Genomic DNA, 18,978 nt, shown 5'->3' on the forward strand with positions numbered 1-18,978 from the left:
GGGAGTCCTGGAGCCTCGCTGGCTCTCTCAGGCTGTTACTGAGCTTTCACATGCGGCGCGGCAGGCAGGGCTGGGGGCCGGGGCCGGGGGCCGGCAGGCCTCCAAGGCCCAGGCAGCTCCTCGCTCTGGGCTTCTCTGGCGACTCTCTCTCCCCTTCTCGCCGGCCTCTGCTTCTCTCTGCAACGTCTCACTGCCGAGCGCGGGCAGCGAACAACACAGCTGACAGCAGCGTGACAACCGCAGGTGCCCCGGCGGCCAGGGCAACCCTAATGGTGGGAGGGCAGAGAAGCCTGAAAACCATTTACCCTACCCCCCCAACGCCGCACCCAGCCCTTGTCCACTTCCTTCTCTTTGCCCCCAGCCGCCCCCCAGGGAGACTGACCCACAGGCCTCCACGGCGGGTGGGTCCTGCCGGGAGGGAGCGCGGGCGGGCGGGCAGCGGGGGCCACTCTCTGGGCCGGGGTCGGCCTAGGGTGGGAGCCCCAGGAAGGTGATTTCCCCGAGGAAAACTCCAGGTTCCCATGCTCTCGGCGCTCCACTCCTCCCGACCTTCCAGGAGGAGGCGGACCCCCTTCCGAGGCCCCTGAGAGGAAAGCGAGGAGCACACACTTCGCCAGCGCGTCAGAGAACGGCTGAACTCAGAAAATCTCGGCCTCTCCGAAACCAGGCCCGACTCTCTTTACTGCGCCAAAACCTTTCAGCCCAGCTCCCCCTTTTTTTGCTCCGTTGTCTACAGCCCTGGGCCTCGGCCCAAGAGCAGGACGGGGTGTGCAGACACCAGGGGCTGCCGTCCTCGGTGCGCCCACAGCCGCCCACTTTCCTCGCCAGGTCCTGGCACAGCGGATGGGAGGGACCCGCGCCTGCAGCGATGGAAACAGAGGGAAACCCCCGCAGAGTCAATGCAAACCTGACCCCCCCACCTCAAAAGAAACCATCGCAACCGACAGGCAGCGCCCAGACTTGAGACAAGCACTTACACGCGTCACTCTACCGCCACACTCACGCCTCCAGGCGCACCGTGTGCCCCGAAGACGCCCGGGGCAGAGGGGCCGGAGGTCCCTTCCCGGGAAGACAACCCCCCTCAAGCCGAGGCAGAGGGGTGGCCGTGCCCACAGCCAGGAAATGCAAATCACCCGGCCTAGACCCCCCCCCCACGCGAGCCACGGCAACCCGTGCCGCAAGTGCCGGAGCGGGAAGAGCCGGAGCGGCAAGAGCCGGAGCAGGCTGAGAAGCCACCAGCTGTGCCCGCCCCCCGCTGTGCACACACTGGGGAAACAAAAATGCTGACACAAGAAGCAATGGTAGGGCGCACCAGACCCCTCCAGGAGAACCCCGGCCCATGGGCCCCCTCAGGCGGGCCGGCGCCTGCCCAGGGCACACTCAGCGGCGAAGGTCCTCAGCAGAGCGGAGCCGGGAGGGAGGGCGGGCCTTCCCAGCAAGAGCTTCTCCACAAAACACCCAGAGTCGTCCACCCCTCAGCGTACACACGGCCACACAGGGTGGGCCCTAAGTGGGGCCACGGAGCCCCCAAAACCTGCCCCCCCTCCCCAGGCACCTCCTGGCGGGGAGCCACAGGGAAGGGCAGGGGCCAGGCCAGTCTGGGAGGGAAGAGCAACATCAAAGCCCAAGTCCAGGCCCTCCCTGCTGGCGCAAAGGGTGAAGACGCAGCCTGTGAAGCTGTCCGCAGCCTCTGCAGCACGAGTTCAATCCCCAGCCGGCCAGGGAGCTACCCACAGGGCGCAGCAGACCCCTCCTGTCTCCTGCTGCTCCCCTCAGCGGTGGATTTCAGTCTGCCTGTTCCGCTCCCCGCTCTGTCTCTGGGCAATCCTCTCGCCCCCGCACCTCCGGCCTGCACCCCAGTTCTTGTGTGCATGAATAAATAAATCTTTAAAATAAACAACCCTAGTCCAGACAAGGCCACCCCGGCCACCCCCGCGCCTCGCTGCGGCTGTCTCTTCCGGGGTCCCCTTCATGTCCCCGAGTTCCTGGCACAGTCCCGGGCCGGCAGGCCGGTGTGGCCTTGCCAGTCTCTGCTCCATGGCCCCGGTGCCCTCCACAGCATCCTTCCTCCTCTTCTCTGGCTGCCCCCTGCCCAGCTGCCCGCTCCTGGGGGGGCCGGGAGCCTGCGCCCCACCCTCTGTCTCACACGGGTTCTGGGGGCTGTGGGCAGAGAATGGCTGTCCGGGCTTTGCCCATCCTTTAGAGCTTGAGGTGTCAGCTTTCTGTGGGTCTGGGGGTCTCTGTGCCCTGGGCCCGCCAGCGGGTCTCCCAGATTGCCCCCCCTCCAGTGCTTCCCGGGCTGGTGGCCTTCCTGCTGGCCTCTGAGCGAAACCTTTGCATGGGGGGGGGTCACGTTGCTCATTGTCTCTGGCTCACTCTGTGAACAGCCCCCCAAGGAGGACCCTGCTCCACAGCCGGCTGGACCTGTCCTGAGCGGCGGGGCTGCGGGGGCGCCTGACCAGTCTCCCCACCCGCACCTCCAGGCCCCGCCGCAGATCCTGCTGCTCTGCCCACGGCGGCCCCACCCGCTGGCCTGGCCGACCTGGGCGCACCAGCATTCCGGGGAGGCCGCCACACTGCAGATGCGGGGGTGACTGAGCGCCCCGGCTCAGGGTAAGATGAAAGACCAGCAAGCACCTCCTGGGCCCGGTCACTCCCGCTGAGGGGTGGGGATCAGGCCCCAGGCAGTCTGGGCGCCTGGCGCGCCTGGCATGTGCAGAGCCGGCAGGTGCGGAGCCCGGCGTGGGGGCGCCTGGCATGGGGGAGCCCCCGTGTGCGGAGCCCGGCGTGGGGGCGCCCGGGGTGGGGGAGGCCAGCGTGGGGATGCCGGGGTGGGGGCGCCCGGGGTGGGGGAGGCCGGCGTGGGGGCGCCCGGCGTGGGGGAGGCCGGCGTGGGGGCGCCCGGGGTGGGGGAGGCCGGCGTGGGGGATGCCGGGGTGGGGGCGCCTGGGGTGGGGGAGGCCGGCGTGGGGGCGCCCGGGGTGGGGGCGCCCGGCGTGGGGGAGGCCGGCGTGGGGGCGCCCGGGGTGGGGGCTCCCGGCGTGGGGGCGCCCGGGGTGGGGGAGGCCGGCGTGGGGGCGCCCGGGGTGGGGGAGGCCGGCGTGGGGGCGCCCGGCGTGGGGGAGGCCGGCGTGGGGGAGGCCGGCGTGGGGGCGCCCGGGGTGGGGGCGCCCGGCGTGGGGGAGGCCGGCGTGGGGGAGGCCGGCGTGGGGGAGGCCGGCATGGGGGCGCCCGGGGTGGGGGCGCCCGGCGTGGGGGAGGCCGGCGTGGGGGAGGCCGGCGTGGGGGCGCCCGGGGTGGGGGCTCCCGGCGTGGGGGAGGCCGGGGTGGGGGCCCCCGGCGTGGGGGAGGCCGGCGTGGGGGAGGCCGGCGTGGGGGCGCCCGGGGTGGGGGAGGCCGGCGTAGGGGAGGCCGGCGTGGGGGCTCCCGGCGTGGGGGAGGCCGGGGTGGGGGCCCCCGGCGTGGGGGAGGCCGGCGTGGGGGAGGCCGGCGTGGGGGCGCCCGGGGTGGGGGAGGCCGGCGTAGGGGAGGCCGGCGTGGGGGCTCCCGGCGTGGGGGAGGCCGGGGTGGGGGCGCCGCCCCCAGGAGCAGCCGCGCTCAGCACACGGGTAAGCCCGACCGGACTGAATCTGACCAATCACCACAAGAAAAACTTCCCACCAATCAGGACTCACTGATTGCAGCCTCATTTGCATAAGCGGGGCTAGCCCCGCCCCGTCGCCATCCGCGCGGGCGCCCCGCCCCCGCGCCGCGGAGATCCTGGGGCGACGTTTGCGCGGCCCCTGGGCGGCGACGCTAGTGCTGGAGCGCACCCCGGGAGCAAGGGCGCCCCCGTACGAACCAGCCCCTGATGCACCTTAATGCCGACTCCGAGCTGCACCGCGTCCTTACTTCTCAGGCCTCTGGGGGCCAAGGCGCCGGCCCGGGGGCGACCCCCGGGGTGCAGCGGGGCTCTCCGGTCTCCCCGCTGCTCCCCCCAGCAGTGTATGCACCCCAGTTCTTCTACGCAAAAATAATCATATGTCTATTTTTAAAAGATTTATTTATACGTACAAGAGCTGGGGTGCAGGCCAGAGGTGCGGGGGTGAGAGGACGCCCCAGAGACCGAGTGGGGAGCAGAACAGGCGGATCCACTGACACACACGGCTGAGGGGAGCGGCGGGGAGACGGGAGAGGCCTGCCGCGCCTCGCGGGTCGGCTCCAGGTATCCCCGTGCGGGGATCGAACTCGGGCCACAGTGGCTGCCGACAGCTTCATGGAGCTTAGACTGACCCCTGCGCCCCCAGGAAGGCCCAAGTCAGTTCCCTTTCTCTGTGCTAAGGAAGATCAGGTGAAGCAGAAATGTAGTATTTTAAATTCAGGACCGTTTACAGTCCCAGCTGGGGGAACGGGGTGCTGACGCATAGGTGTGACCACGTGTGTGCAGGACCTGTGTGCCAACACCCCCAAAAGCTGAAGACTCAAAGAAACCCACGCCAGGGGTCTGGAAGGGCAGGACAGCGACCATCTCACTGTCCCCAAGTTGCCATGGGGTCACACGGGGCCCTCCTGCCAGCCGTGACTGTGTGGGTGCTGCCACCGCCCAGCTGCTGACCTCACCAGCCGCCCCCCACGCAGGTTCTTCCCTGGGGACACAAGCCTGGCCGCCCCAGCTGCCCCGTGCTCCTGCGCTGACCAGAACTGCCCCCATGATTGGGTGTCCTCGTCCGTTGCCCTACACAGGAGCCGCCCCACGAGGGGAGACGCTGCCCCTCAGCCCAGCCGTTCCGCTTGCCCCGGAGCCCTGCTCCGGACCTTCTCCTACCCAGACCCGAAGCCCCCAAGGGCCCAATTCCCAGCGCCCCCTGCAGGATGGCCCTCCCCTGAGGCCAGGCCCTCCTTCACCCCCAGGGGCCCTGGACTGCCAGGCTCAGCCCCTCGCGGACAAGCCTCGACAAGCCTGTGCGGAGCCGGAAGGCGCCGCCTCTCCCAGCCCGCAGGGCCGGCTCTTCCCGGTTGGAGGCCTGGAGATTTCTAATTGAAAAAAGAAAGCGTGGAGGTGCCTGGAGGGTGGGGGCCCTCTCAGTTCTCGTCCGAGTGGCGGGGAGCAGCCAAGAGTCGGCTCGGGAAGGGGCGCAGCCAGGAAGGGCAGCTCCTGGGGGCCGCAGCCCTCCCCACCTCAGTGGCTGTCCAGGGCTCTCTGAGGGGAGGGGCAGAGGCGTGCGCGTGGGTCATCCCTGCCCTCAGTCCCCCATCTGGGGAGCGGCCCCTCAACGGTCCCAGGGTTCTGGGGTGGGGAGAAGCCACAGGGCCGCCAGCCGGGTCTGCCTGCCGCTCTCTGTGGGGGAGGAAAGGGCCTCGGGTACCCGCCCTCGGGAGCCCAGGCCAGGGGTCTGGCCTGCACAGGAGACGACAAAGGGACCGGACTCCTGGCGGAGGTTGTGAGGGGTCCCCAGCCCTCCCCCACAGGGTGTTCAGGTCAGGGCCTCCCCTGGCCACCAGGTGAGGGCAGGACCTGCAGGGGATTTGGGCGAGAAGTGGGTGCGTCAGCTGAAGTGGAGGCCGGGGGCTCCTGCAGCCTGGGGACCCGCCCAAGCAGCCTGGCGGTAGCGACCCCACCAGCCAGCTTCCCCTCTGCCAGGCCCTCCCCAGCCCACACCCTGCCCTCCCTCCCTGCCCGGGAAATCGAAACTCTGGGCCCAGGGCTCCTCCTCCCAGCGACCTCCCCAGAAAGGGAGCTGACTCAGAGCCGGGGATCCGCCGCTGCCGGCCGGGGCCTGCCCCCCATCTCCGCGTGGGAACTCTGGCTGCAGCTCCACACGCGCCAGCGTCAGGCGGGGCTTGGCACGCGGGGCTCGGCCAGTGTCAGGGCTGGCCTTTGCTTGCGGAAGCCCTGCAGGCCGAGTCCGCCCCGGGTCCTGGCCGTGACCTCGCTCTCGTGACCTCGCTCCTGCCGGTGGCCGTGGGTGCTCGGACTCTTGTGTTCTGCACGCAGGATGGACCTGCCCTGTGATCGGCTGCCGGCCCCTGCACCAGCCTGCTCGTCCTGGGCATCCCCCCCCCGCCGGGTCTGGGTTTCCTTCCCTTGCCACGGCCCTGGTCTGCGCCCCTTCCCCGCTTTGTGGTGTCCTCCCCGGCGGGATGGCGGCATTGGGGCCTCTGCTGGGGCTCTGGTGGACGCTGGCCATGTCTACCCGGGCCAGCCCTTTGCTCCCCAGGCTTGCCCGGCCCAGGAGCGCGTGACTTGGCTGCGGTCATCTCGCAGTGCCAGGACCCTGGGCTTTGCTCCCTGCTGCTTGTTACCTGTCCTGCGCCCAAGGGCTCCCCCGCAGCAACCCACCCAGCCTGGCGGGAGGTGGCAGCGGGGGCTGGACAGGGGAGCAGCACCCCTGCCCTTCAGCCAGGGTCGGAGGCCCCCAGGCGGGGCCACAGGTGATCACCCTCAGAGTAGGAAGGAGGAACGTGGGTGTTTATTTGAGGCACCAAAGCAGGAGGGTTCGAGTGGGGAAGGGGTGCAGCTGGATCTGGGAAGGGGCAGAAGGCCTGTCCTGGAAACGCCCCGCAGTGAGAGAGGTGGGGTCTGGAAGTGCCAGGGGAAGGGGCTCTGGTGTCTCAGTGCCCGTGCCCGCCGCCCCACACGGGCCCTGATGTGGCCCCCACCACGCTCGCGGCCGCACGTGGCTGAGCAGGCTGGGGCCCGATGCCCCTCCTCCGTGTCGCTGGGACTCAGTCTTGACTCCGGGACCCTCAAACCTTCCTGGGTTCCCCGAGGAAGGTGACATCATCGGGCGGGAGAGCGGGCAGCTGGGCCCTCTGGGGCGGGGGTGGCCAGAGGGAGCACGCAGGGTCCGGTGGGGTGCAGGCTGCAGGGCGGGCGCAGGCTGTCCCGGCCGGGTTAGGGGCCCAGCCGCAGCAGCATGGACAGCAGGCTGAGCAGGAGCCCGAGGCCCAGCACGGCGGCGCTGGCCCGGAGCCCGCCGTCAGCAGCGCTGAAGTTGCACAGGAAGCTCTGGCAGCAGTGGGTGCCCACGGACGCCACGCCCAGGTCCACGCTCGGCCCAGGGCAGATGGGGGAGCAGCCCTTGTTCAGCGTGTGGCCGAAGTCCACCACGTTCCCTGCGCGGGGAGAGGGGCCGTGAGTGGACAGGCCGCCGAGGCGGGGTGGGTGGGCGGGCGGGCGGCGGGGCCCGCGACACTCACCGAGGTGGGCGGCCGCGGACACGGTCACGCAGTAGTTGTCCGAGTCTGCGCACACCGTGGGCTTCAGGCAGTAGAGGTTGCTCTGCTGGTCCGTGCAGGAGAAGCAGACCAGGGAGCGGGCTGTGGAGGGACGCGGCTGTGACCCTGCCCCTGGCCCCAGCCCGCCCGCCCAGACACCCAGCCCCGCCCCGCGGGCCTCCGTGGTGTGCAGGCCCCAGGCAAGCCGGAGGTGAGGACGCTGGGCCCAGGAGTGGCAGGGCCCCGAGCTGCCTCCCCGGGTGTCAGCAGGCCCCCGGGACAAGAGGGACCTGCCTGGGAGGAAGGGGGCTGGGCTGGGGGACGAGGGGGCCGGGCGACACCTCACCCTGCTCCACGCCCAGAAGGGCAGCCAGCAGCACAGGCAGGAAGAGCTTCATTCCGAAGGGGTCAGGGCTCCCGACCGGGCCCTCAGAGCCGAAGAGTGCGGTCCTGCCTAGAGACACAGCCGCGGGGGGCACGCGCTGTCTGGGCTGGGCACTGGCTTGCGGTCCCGGTCCCACCGGCTCCCACGCTGTGGGGGGCAGGACCGCCTCGGGCCAGGGCAGAGTCCGCTCCCTTCCCACCTCAGAGGGGGCTCGGTGGTGGAGGGAGAGGGGAAGCTCAGTAACATCTCACTAAGGTTCTCAGAACCACGAGGGACCCGGGGCAGTGGCCCCAAAGCTGGGGCAGGGGCTGGCGGCCTGGAAGGAGAGCAGTGGCAGCATCCAGAACCTTCCACTGAAGGCTGGGACCTGCTCTTGGTCTCCTGCGACTGGGAAGCAGGTCTGGGGACGTGGTGGGTGCTGGGCCCGGCAGGGTGGGTCGGGGGAGCCGGGGGTGCTCCGGACACTGCAGCAGGGCCCTCCCTTGGACAGAGGCCAGCGGCGCGGGGTGGGCGGGGAGAGCACTTTGCTGGTGCCAGCTGGGCTTCTGCTTCGCGGGGTGTGCAGGCCGCGTGGGAGGAAGAGGCTGGAGGCGCCGGTTTCCGCTGGGGGCAGGGGAGGGGGGCAGGGCACTCCGGGCGGGCAGCTGGGGGCCGGGCCCGGGAGGGCAGACGTCTGGAGAGGCCGCTCGGGAGACGCTGCCCCAGAGGGCAGCCGGCCCTGGCCCCGAGGGGCCCCTCTCCAGCCCCGCGCGGCCGGGAATGGAGGAAAGGAGCCTCCGTGTCCCCCTCCACAGGGGGCCGGCTGGGGGCGCGGGGGGCGCGCTGGCCCGGCTGGCTGGAGCCCGCCCGGCGCGGCCAGCATGGGCGGGTGGGGGCGGCAGGTCGCCTCCCGAAGGACAAAGGGCGCCCGGGCGGGCGGGCTGCAGGGGCCGCCCCCGGAGGCGGCCGCGGGCCCGGCCGAGCAGACCTGGGCGTGCGGGGCCGAGCGCGGGGGGCCGCGTCCACCCGGCCCGGCGGCCTCCCCAGGGCCCGCGCTGCCCCCTCCTGCCGCCGCGTGCGGGGCGCGGGCCGCGGGGACCCGGCGGCGGGTGCGGGCACCGCGCAGCCCGGCCGCCCACGCAGGGCGCCCCTCCCCGGCCGCGCGCGCCCCCGCGAACACCCGGAGGCCTGGGGGAGGGGGGCGCGGGCTCGCCCCGGCCCCCCCCCGCGCCCCCGCCCCCCCGCAGGGCGCCGTCCTCCCGCCGCCCCCACACGGGCCGCCGACTCACCGCCGGGCGGACGAGGTCCAGCGGCCTCACCAGCTCCCCAAGCCTGGAGCACCCGAGTCCGCGGCGCCCCCGTGACTCCCCGGCAGGCCGAGCGCGAGCGCGGCCAGATGCTGGGGGCGGGGCCTGGGCGCGCGGGGCGGGGCCTGGGCGCGCGGGGCGGGGCCTGGGCGGGGCCGGGGCGCGGGGCGGGGCCGGGGCGAGCTGGGCAGGTGGCCAGGGCCGGGCTTGGCGCAGGCAGGGCCAGGGGCAGGGGCAGGGCCGGGGGCGGCGCGCGGGCCTGCAGGTGGCCGGACGCGTTGGGAGCGCGGCTGCGCGAGGCGGGACTGGGCAGCGGGGAAGGCCGCAGGGAGGGGTGGGCCCGTGGGGGGGGCGCTGGCGGGGCCTGGGGCCTGCGGGGCAGGGGAGTGGCGACTGTCCCCAGCTGACCCTCGTGGCATCTGTCCCCAAGTGCGTGAGCACGACTGCCTTTTCCTCCAGCACCCACTGTGCCACCCTGGCCTGGACCACCCGTGGGGGCGTGGGGTGGAGTCAGGCTGTGCCCCAGCAGCGGCCAGGCCCCCTGCGCTGGACCAGCTGCCCCTCCTCCTGTGGGCCTGTCCTGGCCGCCTGCTTCTGGCCCCTGCTACTCAGGTTCTCACTCATCTTAGAGACGCATTTCCTAGGGCGGCGCTGGCTTCCCGGCGGTGGGCGGGGGCGGCCTCAGGAGCAGCTTCCTCACTGGGCCCGAGGGCCTGGGCCCTGGGTGGCAGGCAGAGGGACCCCGCTGGGGCCAGCCGTGTGGACGCTCCAGGGCGCGCCCAGTGTGTGTGGCTGGGATGCCTGGCTGTGCTGGCCTGAGTGTGGGTGTGGGTGTCTTCAGAGCTCTGGGGCTGGGGTCTCCCCTGACATCGGGGTGACACTGTGTGGGTCGGGTCACCCTGGGAGTCTGGGCTTGCTCCTTACCGGCTGAGGGCAGGCACCTGTGTGTGTGAGAGCCGCCCCCAGCGGATGTGGTGGGCTCGAGGGGTCCACAGCTCTGGGGCGATGGCCCCGCTGTCCCCAGGAACACAGGAGCCGGGGCCATGGCTACCTTCTCTGGATCTCAGCTCTGAGGTGTGGGAGGGTCTGGGAAAGGCAGTCTCAGCCTCCCCTGGGCGTCTTTCCAGAACCTTCCCCTGCACAGGGCATGCGGGAAGGTCCTCTGCATGGTCGTGAGGCCGCTGTCCACCCGCCCTGGAAGGTGTCTCACGTGCCCTGTCCCCAGGGGACGCACATTCATCCTGGTGCTTCTTCCAGACATTTCTGTTGTCCCCTCCCCGGCTCCCCAAAGTCAGCTCTGGAAAGATGGGCCTTGTGTTCCAGCACCCAGACTGCCTCTGGCCCCCAGCAGGGCCTCTGCACTCCTGCCCCCAGGCTGCCCAGGGGCCCTGGGGCGGGGGTCTCTCTGTGGCTTTCTTCCTCACAGATGGGAACACATGACCTTGAGCAGCCTGACCTCTTCTGTCCCAGTTTGTGCCAAACCCTAGGGGCATAAAACTGCCTGACTCCCGGTCCCTGAACCTCGCTCCCTGGGGTGTCTGCCCCCAGAGGTGCCTGCCGCTGACCGGAGCTCCGGGTGCCGGGCTGTCCAGCGAGCCCTGGTAGGGCCCGGGGTGTGGTCAGGCCCAAGCTGAGGCTGCCCTGAGGTGGGCACCCCAGGGGCGTGGGCTGCCTCTTTCCGACAGGTGATGGGGGGGTGGTAATTCTGGGGGAGGCTGGCTCAGAGCTGGGACCCAGCCGGCGATGAGCACAGGGCATGGGCACTGGGTTGTTACAGGGCAGCCCCAATATAAAACTGGTTGCCCGGCTGTGGGTCCTCACCCGAGGGCTTCAAAGGGACCTATTAATACTCTGCTGCGGGCGCACACAGAAGGTTCATAAAAGGTTTATTCACAGGGAAGGGGAAATGAGGAAATGGACAGCTCTGGGAGAAAAGAGGGAGATAAAGTCTTAAATGCGTCCTACCCGATCCGCGCTGGCCTGGAAACCCAAAGGCACGCTGAGAGCCGGCGGGGAGCCAAGAGGAGAGCCAAGAGCCGTGAAGCGGAGAGGCCCCCAAGACCCACGTGTCTGGTTTACACCAAACCTGGCTGCTTAACTCCACCCTCAGGTCCCAGGAACCCTTCGGTGGGGATGGGATCCGTCATTTCCAGTGTCTTGAGGGCTTGGTCTGGGGTGGGGGTGGAGTCCACAAGGCCTGCATGGAATTAGCTCAGGACATCCTTTCCCCCTAACAGGGTCACCCCTCAGACACCCCGTAGCCGGCCGCCCCTGCGGTCAGGTTTGGGTCTGTGTTCCTGGCCCCCCAACCCCCGGTCTCCGTCTTTTCTTCTCCGTCCAGGCCCACTCCGGCTATGCCTCCCTGGAAGCACCCCTTGTACCCAGGAGGACTTGAGTCTGTGGGCAGGCCGAGGGGCACCCAGGAGCCCCAAACTTGCACACGCAAGGGATTCTGCCAGCCACTGTAAAGCATGCATTAATGCTCAGCGTGAAAGACTCTGATGGACGCGTGCAGGAGGGAGAAGAGCGAAGAGACCGTTTCCCAAGGCAGCGCCCAGACAGCCCCAGGGGACCCGGCGCCCCCCCAACCCCCAGGCTTGGAGCCTGCACCCACCCCCAGGCCCAGAGAGCCTGCCCCCTCACTAAGGCAGTGCCCAGGCCCATGGCGGGGCAGGAGGGGCAGGAGGGGCAGGCAACTCCGAATCGAAGTACAAACCACGGTCATGGCTGCGTTTTGCATTTTAAAAGGGCAGGTTTACGAGGAAAAGGAGGAGCTGAGAGAGGCCTGTGAGGCCCAGGGCGGAGGCGGGGCTGGCGGAGCCCTGACGGCTTGCCCTGGATTTTTCCCTGCTGCTTGGTGAATCACTTCTGGGGTGACCGGGCAGATTTGCGAGGACGGGGTTCTCTGCCGTGGCCCTAGTGCACACCCCCCCCCCCGGCCTGCGCCTGCGCCCACATGCCCTCAGCAGCTGCAGCTCGCCCGCGGGTGCCCGTGGGGTTTCATTGCTGCGGTCGGTTTCTTTACCCTGTTTTCTCTACCCACCCCCCTCTCTGGTCTCGGGGTGCCTCCGCCCTGGATTTTCTTCCTTTGGCCTCTGTGGGTCTCCTAGGCTTAGGGGGCGCTTCAGCTGCCATCCAGTCACCCCGTTAGGCCTTTTCAGTACAATGTCCATCTGGCCCAGCCAACCAGTGACCTCAACTTAAAGAATCAAACCTCCGACCGTGCAGATGTCCCCTCTCAGGTTAACGAGGGCAGGCGCTGGGCCCTGGATCAAGGATGACCATGAGGCGTGACCAGGATGCGCCCAAGATCGTCAGCTGACGTAACCCTGTGTCCCAGAGACTGGTCAGCGGACGCCTTGCTAATAATGAGGCCGGCGTGGGCTGCCCATTGAGCCCTGAGCCTCCCGGGATGTGCCCCCCGGGGCCCGGAAGGGGAATTGGCAGACTTTGCAGGTGGGCGAGCAGAGAGGGGCAGACTTTATTCAAGAACGTGAGCAAAGGGTCACTCAGGGGAAAAAGAACCAAAGCAAAGACTCCAGCGCTGCCAGGAGGGCCGAGGGGCGCCGGCGCGGGCCGCGTCCAGGGGTCCTTGAGCACGTCCTTCTCTCCTCCGCGCCTCCCGCCCCGGCCTGACCGGCTCTTCCGCCCGTGGCCTCGGGCCTCCTGCCCACGGGCCGTCCCCAGCTCTTCTCCCAGAGTTTCCCTTTGTCGCTCCCCCGGCCCAGGGCTCCTGAGACCCACTGTCCTCGGCAGGGAGAGGCTGTCCTGAGCTAATCCCACGCAGGCTTGGTGGACGCCACCCCCACGCCAGACCAAAGCCGTCAGGACGTGGGGAGAGACCCACCCGTCACCGCCAGAGGGGAGGTGGCTGGGACCTGAGGGGGGCTCAGCAGCCAGGCGGGGATGAACACCAGACACGTGGGCCTTGGGGGCCCCTCTCTGCTCACTTCCCCCTAACACCCCGAGGGACCGACTCTGTGAAATCATTCGGTCAACACACAGGCCAGGTTTTGCCTTCTCGCCAGCATCCCGCCCGAACAGCCTGCCCTCGGCCCCCGTCTCTGAAGTGGCTGCTGCCCGGCGCAACAGGCCTCTGTCAGAAAGGCCCAGTCAGGGGCCTCCCGGGTGGCCTAGGGGTCGCCGTCACCGCGGTGGCCTGAGTGGGATCCCCGGCCAGGGAGCCGACCCCCCGGGCGCAGCAGGCCTCTCCCGTCTCCCTGCGGCCCCTCAGCAGTGTGTTTCAGTGGATCTGACTATTCTGCTCCCCACTCTGTCTCTGGGGAGTCCTCTTGTTAGGGGGAAGTGATGTCCTGAGTTAATCCCATGCAGGCTTTGTGGACCCCACCCCCACTCCAGACCAAAGCCATCAGGACATTGGGGAAGACAAATCCCATCACCACCAAGGGAGGGTGGCTGGGACCTGGGGGTGGAGTTGGGCAGCCAGGTTGGGTATAAAAAACCAAACACGTGGGCCTTGGGGTCTCTCTGGCTCGCGATCGCTCGCCTCCTGGCCTCACCGCTCCTGGCTGGCGGCAGCTCTCAGGGCGCCATTTTGGGATTCCTGATCGGCGGATCGGGTAGGACGCATTTAAAACCTTGTCTCCCACTTTTCTCCCTGAGCTGTGCATGTCCTCCTTTCCCCTTCCCTGGTAAATAAACCTTTTAGGAACCTTCCGCGTGCGCCTGCAGTGGAGCATTGATAAGTCCTTTCAAGCGCGCGGGTGAGGACCCACAGTCAGGCACCCCGTTTTGTATCGGGGCTGCTCTACAACACTCTCACCCCCCATCTCTGGCCTGCACCTCAGCTCTTCTACGCGAAATAAAGCCTTTTTCAAAAAAGCCCCCGGGCTCTCGGTCCTTGTCCTCTGCAAGGAATTCCGTGGAGTCCGAGTCACAGAGAAGCAAGAGACGTGCTGCAGGTGAGGAGGATGGGGGCTCTCCGGGCAGGGGCCCCCGGGTACCGCTGGGGGAGAAGCAGGGCATGCGGGCGTCTGGGCAAGGAGGGGCGTCGGCTCCAGGAGGCTTGGCTGGTCTCCCGCAGGGGGGGGCCGGGCCCTGTTTCCCGGAGCCAGCCCTGGCCCGCTGCTCCGCGCTACCTCCCTGCTGGCGCTCGGAATGTTGTAGAGCAACCCCGATACCAGAGTCTTGATGGCTTTGGTCTGGAGTGGGGGTGGGGTCCACAAAGCCTCATGGGATTAACTCAGGACATCACTTCCCCCTAACAGGAACACCCCATTTTTAATTGGCTTGGGGGCCTGGGCCCTTCCTGGGTCCTCACTCTCTTTCTGCTGACAGATGAGATTTTCCTGTTTCTTCTTGATGTGGGTTTGGAGAAGTGTGGGGTTCAGGGAGCGGGGTCTGGGGGTCCCCCCAAGGAGAGTTTTGGCAGAACCCCCCTTTCAGGGCAAGCGGCATCTCCCGTGTCTGCAGGGACAGGGGCAGGCGCAGTTGCAGTGGAAGGGCAGGTTTGTTAGGAAAAGGGCGGCCCTGGAGCGGGCTCCGCTCTGCAGGCGCCGGGAGGCTGGGGCGGAAGGTCCCCAGGGGCTGAGCGGGGAACAGGAGGGGGCTCAGCGGGCAGGGGCGGGGTCTGTGCGGGAGGATGAATTGGGGTTCCCTCCGGGGACCGGGTTCTCGGGCTCCTGCCTGCGCGTGGGTCTGGGTGGGTTCGGGCTGCAGGGCCTGGGCTGCTTCTGCACGGTGGGTCCAAGTGTTCAGCCTTAGGGCCGGGCTGCCATCTGACCTTATCAGTCCCTTTATCTATCCAGGCCCGGACTTCCCCTGGGCGAGGCTGGGACTGCATCCTGATCTTACTAAAGGACCCCGTGACCTTATTAAGCAACCGGACAGCAAGGGCAGCTGGGAGGGATGTGGCCTGAGGCCTGGGGGGAGGCCTGGCCTCTGTGGGGCTCTTACTGTTGTTCAGCCAGTGGTGCCTAGGGTGGTGCCCAGGGCTTACTCCAGTCTGAGGGAGGTCGGTTTGGAAGGTAGAGGAGGTTCCTTACAATCCCCCCCACCCCCTACGCTGCCCTCGGGTGCTTGGCTTCCGCCTGTCTGGTGTCCGAGTCAGCCTTTCCCCACTCCGGTTTGGGTCTTGTGGCCCCGGTGCCGTCCCGCTCTCAGCCTCCTCCTGGCCTTCTACGTCTCCCTGGATCCTGCTGGCTGAAGGGAGGCCTCAGCAGGACGCGGCCGCGGCACAGGTGTGGACAGCACGGTCACTGCCGTCGGGAAGTCAGGGCTTGCCATGTCTTGATGTTATCTCAGGACATCCTTTCCCCCTAACAGAAGGAGGGCGGCCCGGCCTGCAGGCGTCCACTCTACCCGCCGTCTTGAGGGCCTCGGCAGCCGCGACACAGTACTGGGGGGTGGAGGTGGGTGACACGGCCCTGGCTGGGCCTACATGGGAACCCACAGGTGAGCAGGGAGGGCAGCTCCCGGGCGGCCACCCACAGGCAGGAAGCCCGTCTGACACCATGAGGTGACCCTCTCTGCAGCCTTGGAACTCCCCTCCCCCCACAGCCTTGGACTGCCGCTGGCAGCAGGTGGGCTGCTCACCCCGTGGGTGGCCTGACCTGCCTGACCACAGCCATGCTGGTGTCCAGACCCAAGACACTGTGGGAGGCAGCCAGAGCAAAGTGTCCCAGGCCCAAGGTGCCGACCCAAGCCCAGGGGAGAAAGCTCCCGGGCAGCACAGGGCGGGGCTGCTGGGGGAGGCCACACGCGGGCGGGAGGGCACCCTGGAACCCTGGCCTGCCGTCTCCCTCCTCTCACCCGCACCCTGCCCCCCCACCCCGCCCCCGCCTTTGGGAGGGTGTCCCAGCCCCAGCACACCTTCAAGCAACGTCCCTCCCTCTGGGAAGCTGCTTCCTCTAGGTTCTCAGTCCCCAGCCAGCCGTGGAGCTCGGCTCAAGGCTTTGCCTCTGCCCAGAGGTGGCCCGTGGGTGGCCTGCGCCTGAGAACAAGCCTTTTGAGCTCTGGGGGCCGCGCTCAGTTTCACTCTGGCTTGGGGGCGAGGGAGGGACAGGAAGAGGGGACTGAGCACGCCTAGAGGTGGGGACACGCTATGAGGGGCTAGACCAGGCCTTTTTCTTTCTAAGATTTTAAAATTTATTTGTGCATGGAATTGGGGTACAGGCCAGGGGTGCAGGGGGCAGGGTGAGAGGATTCACCAGAGACAGCGGATCCACTGAAACACACTGCTGAGGGGCCACAGGGAGACGGGAGAGGCCTGCTGCGCCCGGGGGGTCGGCTCCCTGGCCGGGGATCCCACTCAGGCCACCGCGGTTGCAACAGGGTGGTCCCCAGGAAAGGGGGAGGTTCCCTGCCCCACCCAAGGGAGGGTGGAGCTGAGCAGGAAGAGGGGAAGCTGGAGAAAAGACTGAGGAAGGAAGCTGGATGGAGCCAGAAGGAGACCTGGAGGAGGCGCGTGGATCCTAGAGACACGTGAAGAAACTGCACTTGTCTTTTGGTCGTGGACGGGGTGACACAGATGTGGGTGAGACCCGTGGGGAGGTGACCATGGCAGCTTTTATCTTGATGCTAATTTTGCTCTTTTCCTTCGGGGCTTGTCTGGTTGTTTCTGGCCCTTTTCTGTGGGTCCCCACTGGAAGATGCTTTAGACTCGGGGCAGGCTTTGGGGCCTTGCTCTGGGCCAATCCCATTTGGATGGACTTTTACCCACGAGGGGACGGGTCACTTTGGGTGCTTCAGTTAGAAACTAGACTCTTTGCCTAACCTGTATTGTTTCCTAGTTTTATTAAAGTTCCTTCCCATTAAAGTCTCATGTGTTTTGTGTGGATGCGGCGGATGGCAGAACCCATGTAGAATAGGCAGGTTTGCGGGGCTTGGGCTGCCCCTCTTCCTGTCCTATAACACGGTGACCGCCCGAAACTCGACCCCTAGGCCACCCGGGAGGCCCCAGACCGGGCCTTTCTGACAGAGGCTGTTAGGGGGAAGTGATGTCCTGAGTTAATCCCATACAGGCTTTGTGGACCCCACCCCACTCCAGACTAAAGCCATCAAGACTCTGGGAAAGACAAATCCCATCACCACCAAGGGAGGGTGGCTGGGACCTGAGGGTGGAGTTGGCTCGCATCCTGGCTTCACGGCTCCTGGCTGGCGGCAGCTCTCAGAGCGCCATTTTGGGATTCCTGATCGGCGGATCGGGGAGGACGCATTTAAAACTTTGTCTCCCACTTTTCTCCCAGAGCTGTACATTTCCTCATTTCCCCTTCCCTTGTCAATAAACCTTTTATGAACCTTCCGCGTGCGCCTGCAGTAGAGCATTGATAAGTCCTTTTAAGCGCGCGGGTGAGGACCCACAGTCAGGCCCCCCGTTTTGTATCGGGGTTGCTCTACAACATTTTGGCGCCCAGCGTGGTTTCCAAGTTACACCCGCGGTGGACCAGCCCAAAGTAACATTCCTTGCGTTGGTCACCATAAGCGCACTAGCTCTGCAGGACTAGCAGCATAATATTTGTCTCTAGTCCTGAAAAGTCTGTTTTTTCCCTGTGCGTACAGCCCTTGTGGGTGCGTTTTGACTCAAATATGGCCGCAACCATGAGCCTATACAGTTTCATCCCTAGCCTGAGTTCTTTCAGTTTCCTTCCGGCCTTGAATTTGAGCAGCCTTCTTCCATTAAATATCACCACCAGTTTCATTAATATAAATAATTTGATGAAGCCTGGTGGATGGCACGTGATTTTACTATTGTGTACATACATGGGGGGGTTACAAGCCATCCCTTTACAGACTGTGCTTCTGGGTGGTTTTTTGGTAATATGTGTAAGCGCAATTTGCTACATTCTTGTTTCTGTGAGAGGTAGAAGTTCTACTTCACATACTGAGAATGTGCAACAACACATTCAGGCTCTTAACATAGCCATGCAACAACAAATTCAGGCTTTTAACGTGGCCATACAACAACAAAATCAGGCTTTTGATTTAACGATTAAGAGTATAAGGGATGAAAATCGTAACGTTTTTGAGTCAGCTTATCAAAGCATGCTGTCTCAAGTGCAACAACAAAATCGGACTTTTGAGTCAGCTTTTAAAGGTATGCAGGACCAGATGCAGGCCGCCCTCCATAAATTAGATATGGCGGAGGCGAAGGCTAGGCTAATGGTGCAGAGAAAGGATAGACCTTCCCCTTTCCATGAGGACAGCCAGCGGGCAGAGTTAGAAGAGGAGGAGCATCATATTTTAAATTCTTTAAATACACCAGGACAAAATCCTCTTCCACGTGACAAGGCCCCTCCCGTGCAGACCCCTGAGGCTGCACAGCCTCCACTGCCCTCTGGGGAGGACACTAAAATGGCGTCTCCTCCCCACACTAGACTCGGCACCCATTTTGGCAGGAAGGATCACCCTGAGGCAGGGCAGTTTCCTCTTCGCCAGATGCCGATGGGTGCCTTGAATGAACATGGGAGACCTGCTGGGTACTTTCGGTCGCACCATCCGTTCAGTGCTGCGGACCTCCTAAATTGGAGGAGCTCTGTTCCCTCGTACCGGCAGGCTCCCAAGAGGATGGCGAACTTGTTTGCCTCTATCTTCGTCTCCCACCGCCCTAGCTGGGCAGATATACAGTCCATGCTGCATACTTTATTAACTCTGGGTGAGCAGAGGATGGTGTTCAGGAAAGCCAGGGAGGAGGCTGACCGTCTCCACCAACAGGATAGGCAGTCCCCAGAGCCGGAGGTGGTTGTCCCAGAGGGAGATCCTGGATGGGACCCTAACAACGGAGGAACGGCGATGTGGGAGCTGTATAAAAAATGTTTATTGGTAGGACTGCAGCAGGGGATCCCCAAACAAAAAAACTTTAACAAAATACTGCAACTCGAGCAAGGAGCTAATGAGGATCCGTCAGAGTTCCTTGAGAGGATTATTCAAACTTACACTAACCACACGGACATAAACCCAGATGCCCCAGAAAATGCTCGTCTGATCACTATGGCGTTCATTACCCACAGTGCCCCAGACATAAAGAAAAAGTTAGCTAAGGTGGACGGCGTCACTGAGATGAGTCCGTCCCAGGTAGCGGACCTGGCATTCAGGGTTTATAATAATAGAGAGCACAGGAGACCGAAACCTGCGACCGTTTTTTTACAAAGA

At 66.1% G+C, this 18,978-nt stretch overlaps 1 protein-coding gene across 1 annotated transcript; it reads right to left on the reverse strand.

Annotated features, from left to right (window-relative positions):
* Positions 1-6,430: 6,430 nt before the first annotated feature.
* On the reverse strand, positions 6,431-8,944 carry LY6E (lymphocyte antigen 6 family member E). Its single transcript, XM_084229354.1, has 4 exons — positions 8,851-8,944; positions 7,544-7,651; positions 7,180-7,299; positions 6,431-7,095 (listed from the first exon to the last, which is right to left on the reverse strand). Exons 2-4 carry the CDS (start codon positions 7,593-7,595, stop codon positions 6,875-6,877), a joined length of 393 nt encoding a protein of 130 aa, XP_084085480.1. The 5' UTR covers positions 7,596-7,651; positions 8,851-8,944; the 3' UTR covers positions 6,431-6,874.
* Positions 8,945-18,978: the final 10,034 nt, after the last annotated feature.

This window comes from Talpa europaea (genome assembly GCF_964194135.1).
Source record: "Talpa europaea genome assembly, chromosome: 3".
Lineage (NCBI taxonomy): Eukaryota > Metazoa > Chordata > Mammalia > Eulipotyphla > Talpidae > Talpa > Talpa europaea.

Coding starts and splice junctions, on each gene's coding strand:
- LY6E (XM_084229354.1), bottom strand. CDS start 7,595: ATGAAGCTCTTCCTGCCTGTGCTGCTGGCTGCCCTTCTGGGCGTGGAG. Junction 7,300..7,543: donor CCTTCTGGGCGTGGAGCAGG/GTGAGGTGTCGC, acceptor GTCCCTCCACAG/CCCGCTCCCTGGTCTGCTTC. Junction 7,096..7,179: donor GTCCGCGGCCGCCCACCTCG/GTGAGTGTCGCG, acceptor CTCCCCGCGCAG/GGAACGTGGTGGACTTCGGC.